Genomic DNA, 6,000 nt, shown 5'->3' with positions numbered 1-6,000 from the left:
GTGCTACGCAAATCAGATATGAGAAAATAGTCACCGAAAAGAAGTACGGTGTTAAGAAAAATAGATCTGAAAAAGTAGTCACCGGACAGATACATGGTGCTACGTAAAGATATGAGAAAATAGTCACTAAAAAGATACACAGATACACAGTGAGTCAGTGACCCAACTTTTGCTAACATAATCATTGGCCACACGGGCGACATATATGGATTATAGCTGCCTGCCGGCAGCGGAAACTCTTTGATTCTTTACCAAGATCGTGGAAGCTTTGATACCATGTGAGAAATATAAGAGAAAAATATTATTGAATTGTTGTAACTACATTATTACATAGAGGCCCTATTTATAAACAATACATTCCAATCCTTTTCCTAATAGGACACTACATTACAATCCTTTTCCAAGTAGGATTTTATATGCTATTCTTATTCCTACTCATATTCTAACAGACGTGATATTTGTGTTTCTTATTTAGTGTGAAGCAAGTTATTCATGAGTTTCTATCTGCTTTTGCCTGTTGCAAAGATGTGTTGGATTCATTATGGCAAAAATGGTTTTGAGGGAACTCATGGACCCGAAGATCTTTGCCAATTTCAAAGCATTCCTCACCAAGGTTGTGCACTATTCTTAGATGTTCCGCATATACATGCTTTCACATACAATAACTTTGTTCAAATCATATTCAGGGAAATGATCCCTCCTGTTTGCGCGAGTTTCTTCTGCATGCTGTAAAAAGAAATTCTTCAGCCGGAAATTTTGGTATACAAGTTAGTACCACCCCTTATTTATCACTGGCTGTTCCTTTTTTGTTTGCTGAAAGTCGAGAGAACTACTATTAGTTATAAATCTATTATGACTAATGAATTCTTTTTGTAGACTATTATTTATTGACTTCCTCTATTTTTCTATAAACATAACTATGTAAGTTCTTTTGTGCTTAGTCAATTTCCAAGAGTATCAGGGAATATCACCTTTCTCAAAAGGTGTCAAATGGTCGTTTAAAGATTACAAGTGGTTGAGTTAATAAACAAGTCACAAAGTTAATAAACAAGTCATGTCTCAACTCATCCAAGATTTGCTCGGGTCAAGATTGATTAGTAAGGGTGTCATGGCCCAATTAGCTCAACTCGAAACCACTTTTCTATTTGTTTTTCTCTTTGAATGTATAATTGAAGAATGTTGATTGTGCTTTTTCAATTTCCCGAGGACTCTTATGAGTTGGTCCTGATCCGACTAGATTGGAAAATTGGGTTTATGAAGGTGGATGTAAATGAGTAATTGTTTATAACATAATTAGTTCATCATGCTATAATGAGGCATGGATATTTGTAACACGTGGTAAAATACTTTTAGTTTTGTTACCTTATTATCCCATAGTTGGTTCATCCTGCTATAATGAGCGTGGATACTTGTAACACATGGTAAAATACTTCTAGTTTTGTAGCCTTATTATCACATAGTTCATCGTGCTATAATGAAGCGTGGATATTTGTAACACGTGGTAAAATACTTAATTGTTTTGTAGCCTTATTTAGGTAATTCATTTAGGTAAAGGTGAGTGCAATTCACTTATTGAGTTAATTCGCTCTTTTCATTAACTCTTTTCCTATTTTATGCAGTTTGATATCATCCTATTTCTAGTAACCTAAAAGGTCCTGTATAAGTGCCCCTCTGAGATATTGCCTAATTTAAGACAAGTTTTGTCTTTTTTTCCTTCGCTGTTTGATTTCCATTTTTCGGTAATATATACTAACTTTTGGTCTTCTTGCAGATACTCGATAGAAATTGGGGTGCAGGTTGGCATTTGCTTTCAGTACTCCTCGCACCTAAACCTTCGGACAGGATAAGGTAGACTGAGTCGCTACGGGTTGATGATGTCTTCTGGAAACTTTCATATGCATGCATCAGATATTAAATTTATTACGGGCTGTGCTGGATTAATTAGAACCAGTCTATATTAGATGACAATTTATGGTTTAGAGACTAGGGAAAATTTTCTTGAAGACAGAATTGGTGGTGAACTACAACTCTTCTAACTGATTTCTGCAAGAGCCATAGCTACTTCCATATTTGGAGATTTTTGGACATGTATCTTCTTATCAGATCTTCAAAATTGTTTTGGTGGCTGATCAAGGGGCAGCTTCTAATGATGATGAGCTGTCTTGGTGAAACAGACTTTGTGACCTCTAATGGAGTAGCTAATAAGAATTTTTACATTACTTTTCTTTATCCAAAAAAAAAGAAAAGAATTTTTACATTAATTTAAAAGCAAGACAAGTTGCATGTACATAATTTTAGGAAATTTGTTTCAAGTGCTGATATCTATTTCTCAAATGGCACTATTAACTAGACCATCACCGTAGTCCGTAGATAGTCAAGTCAATGAAAAAAATGTAAAATTACGTCATCATTAATGTAGATCTGTACTTATATTTCGCAGTTGCTTAAATGCCCTGAGGCATCCCTTCTTGTGTGGACCAAAATGGCGTGTGAACCCATCTATTGATCTAATCAGATGGAGTCTTGGCTCAACCACTGTTCGAATTGCAGAGGAATACATTTATGGGCAGCAGCAGGTAATAACTATTGGCTGATGATGAAAAGCATTTCCTCTTTATCAATGGTAGAATAGTCGATTTGATCCTACAAAGAATATTTGATGTTTAGTCGTATGATCTGTTGTATTTGACTATTTTTCCTCTAGTTTCTCGACAGTCTATTTGACAAATTTCCTCCTTATTTCAGCTGGAATTTTGAATGTGCTTCATTTCTTTTGTTTACTGTTCTGGAAATTTATGGTGGTATAAATAACTTGCTTCCCCATTTATTTTCAAACATCGAACTATTCCTTTTCAGGAGGGTAGTTCATCTGATAGTTTTTTCCCCCTCTTATTGGCTGAGTTTATACTTATGTATACTTCTATTCTTTTTAATCCTTCAGGTGGAGTTCGTAATCTTTTTATCTATTTTTTGGAGGTGTTTGGACATGCAATTTTGACTTCACATTTGAGGTTTTGATTTGAAGTTTGTGTTTGTTTATGACATTTTGAGCAAAACTGCAACTTAAAATTTTGATTTCAAATCCCAATTTCATCTAAAAGGCAGAAATTCAATTCCAAAAGTGATTCAGCTTGACCTGTAATTTTAAAGTTTGCAAAACAAGACTCATATAGTCATATTTATTGCAAAAGTAATCACCTACTTTACCCATAACCAGCTCCTTTTCCAAATGGCCACACCTGCTCAATCCGGCCAAGTTGTGGCTGTCCCAATCCGCCGGCGAGAGTTAATCTCTGGCATCACCATCATTTGCAACAGAACTCTTTGACGATAATTTGGGGAAGTTTTGATAGTTTTCACGAATTGTGCATTTTCATGTTTACGAGAAAAAGCACAAATTTTGACACAAGTTCAATTCAAATCAACCTCTACCCAAATCAGTGATTTTAAGTCTATGTTCAAAAGCCTAATTTGTCTTTCTACTCAACTTAGGCCCTTATTTTCCATCCAGGAAAACCAAAAACTGTCAGATTTTCTAGAATGTGTCCTTCTTTCTTTCAAGCATTATCAAATTATACTTCTATTTAGCTCGTCACTACTATATATCTCTGATCATTAATCTTCACTTTGGGGTATCTATTATCAGGATCAGAAACTAAAAAGACTTGCTAATCTATTATTTCTTCTGTTTTTCTTCTTTTTCCAGCGAAGTAGGCTTGCTCATTTTGTTGAATTAATGGAGATGCTAAATCCTTATCCGAAGCCAAAGGTGAAACACTCTCTCCTTTTATGAGTTCTTATTGTTCTTTGGTTAGTGAAGAACTTCTACATCATTTGTTTCTCACTAATAGCCAGTTTACAAAGTTACAGTTTCTCACCTAAAATATCACACATATTATGCATTTCATTCTGGGCTTTTTGTACAATGACCTGCGTTGTGAGGTCTTCCCTTCCTAATGTTCGAGTAGCATTTATTTGTTAACTTTCTTCAGTCGTCCTTCTCAGCTGCCTAATTGTTACTGTACAAATTAACTTTGCAAAATGATTAACACCTTATATCTGCTGCCCTTCTTGAAGCTTTGTTTATTCTATTCTATTATTACGGTCCACTTGATCTAGTTCTGAATTCTATGCATTTAGTACTCTGTAAGGGTGTATTCATTGCACTGCCTATATTGTTATTTAGGGTAAGTAGCGATGTATGTTTGCGTTTGTCCAATTGGGAAGAATTGCTTCCTGGGAATTGGGAAATGACACCTATTATACCTTGAGCAATGTGCTTACGCTTGCAACTGAACGAGTGTCTACTGATCTGCAGCATTGGTTGGGATTGCTTCCTGGAAAGTGGCGCCTGTTATATTGTACTGGTCGACATATAGGGTTGACCCTTCGACAGCCTCCTGTTAGAGTACTCATTGGGGAAGCATACCTAACGATATCTAAAGTATCAAAACCTAGCACCATATTTTCAGCTGCCTCACATATTAGCTTCACTGTTATGGGTGATCGTGACTGGGCTCATGACAAGTCTGGTGTAGAGGGCAAATTGCTAGTTAATTCGTCTTTCAGATTGAGAGCTGGGAGACGGTTATATCTCAAGGAGGAAACTATCACCTCGAAGTTTCCCTCAGCTACACCGGATGCTCAAGCTTCCATCTTGACAAGGTTATCGAGTAAAAAGTGGAGGAAAGCAATACCGATTAAAGAATTCCCTTCAAGCCTTTCTGTAGCTAAACTTGTGTCGGATGAAATCGATGTGATGATGAGTCTTCATGAACCATTAAGTGGAAACGCAGAAGTTGCACAGAAAGCACTTCAAGAAGTACGCACTCAAATACCTCCTGAAATGTTTGATCTATCAAAAATCGTTTGCGGAACTTATTTAGATTCAAGATTGCTTCTCCTTCGAAGTGTAAATGGATCTGCCCTCTTCTTTCATAGATGTACAAATGACTGCTGATCCATTTTGTAAATAGATCATATCTTTTTAGGTTTCTGTATTTGCTTAGAGGGAGAAAAGTAGGATTGGTGAGAGAATGCATTGAGGCCAATTCTAACTCTTATTATTTTTTTTATTTGTTTCTTATAAAACAAATGAAACAATAATTTTTTTCTTCAAGAATATATATAAAAAATCTATTTAGTTGATATCTATTAGATCTGTTTAGAGAATTTCTCCCATAATGTGGTTTTATTGAAAAAAATTTATTTTGTATGAAATATGCCAACTTGTATGAGACATTACATAATGTGGTTTTATTGAAAAATTTTTATTTTGTATGAAATATGCCAACTTGTATGAGACATTCTTTTATTGATAAGTGGACTCTAGTGGGTCCTACTTTCGAGCAAAACAATCATGTCTTTTTCTATTGTATTTATCTCTTTTTTCATATTCTTTGTTTTTCAATCCTCTTCCAAAATATTTTATTTTTCTATTTTATTGCATGTCTTTTGAAGAGATTTTACTGAATCTGTTTATGCATCATTTTTGCAACATAATTAGAATATTTTTGAATTCAAAAGTTTAAATTTGGAGAATGCTTTTTGAAACTTTGGTTAGGAAACCTAATTATTTGGAGGTTTTCTTTTCATTCAGTTAGTTTTGATCCATTTTTTTGTGATCGGTATATGAATTTAAGTAAAATTATTATTTTTTTAGAAAAAGTTAAATAGAATTATTCATACTTTGATTTGGATTAATTTTGGTTAAAATCAAAAATTAAAATCAGATTAATTTAGTCAATTTTAATTATTTAAATCAAATTAAAAAAAATATTTTATACATTATTAGATTGATTGTTGTTTTAATTTATTTTTTAAAAAAATTAGTAAGAATATTTATCTCCTTTTCTTTTGTCATTAAAAATAAAATTTCATTAGTTGCTAACTTGTAATCATGGACTGTTTTTTTTTAAATTATGATGGCTAGAATTATTTTGAATTATGATTAATGTCATAAGATATATAAACTTTAATTAGGTGAGTAGATTTTATTTT

The 6,000-nt window shown here is 33.6% G+C and overlaps 1 protein-coding gene across 2 annotated transcripts in view; it reads left to right on the top strand.

Annotated features, from left to right (window-relative positions):
* LOC107863131 (probable plastid-lipid-associated protein 14, chloroplastic) overlaps positions 1-5,148 on the top strand; it is an 11,106-nt gene extending 5,958 nt beyond the window's left edge. Inside the window, exons 9-14 of one of the 2 annotated variants that reach the window (XM_016708928.2) lie at positions 526-613; positions 687-767; positions 1,772-1,848; positions 2,441-2,576; positions 3,707-3,769; positions 4,319-5,148. In XM_016708928.2, the coding sequence (XP_016564414.2) occupies positions 526-613; positions 687-767; positions 1,772-1,848; positions 2,441-2,576; positions 3,707-3,769; positions 4,319-4,960 (1,087 nt within the window). In that variant the 3' untranslated portion in view covers positions 4,961-5,148. The remainder of the gene's footprint in view (positions 1-525; positions 614-686; positions 768-1,771; positions 1,849-2,440; positions 2,577-3,706; positions 3,770-4,318) is intronic. The other variant, XM_016708929.2, reaches the window with a different exon arrangement.
* Positions 5,149-6,000: the final 852 nt, after the last annotated feature.

Source organism: Capsicum annuum, chromosome 3 (assembly GCF_002878395.1).
Source record: "Capsicum annuum cultivar UCD-10X-F1 chromosome 3, UCD10Xv1.1, whole genome shotgun sequence".
In the NCBI taxonomy this organism is placed as follows: domain Eukaryota; kingdom Viridiplantae; phylum Streptophyta; class Magnoliopsida; order Solanales; family Solanaceae; genus Capsicum; species Capsicum annuum.
The sequence above is the reverse complement of the archived record's forward strand: the minus strand, read 5'-3'. Positions and strand labels throughout refer to the sequence as shown.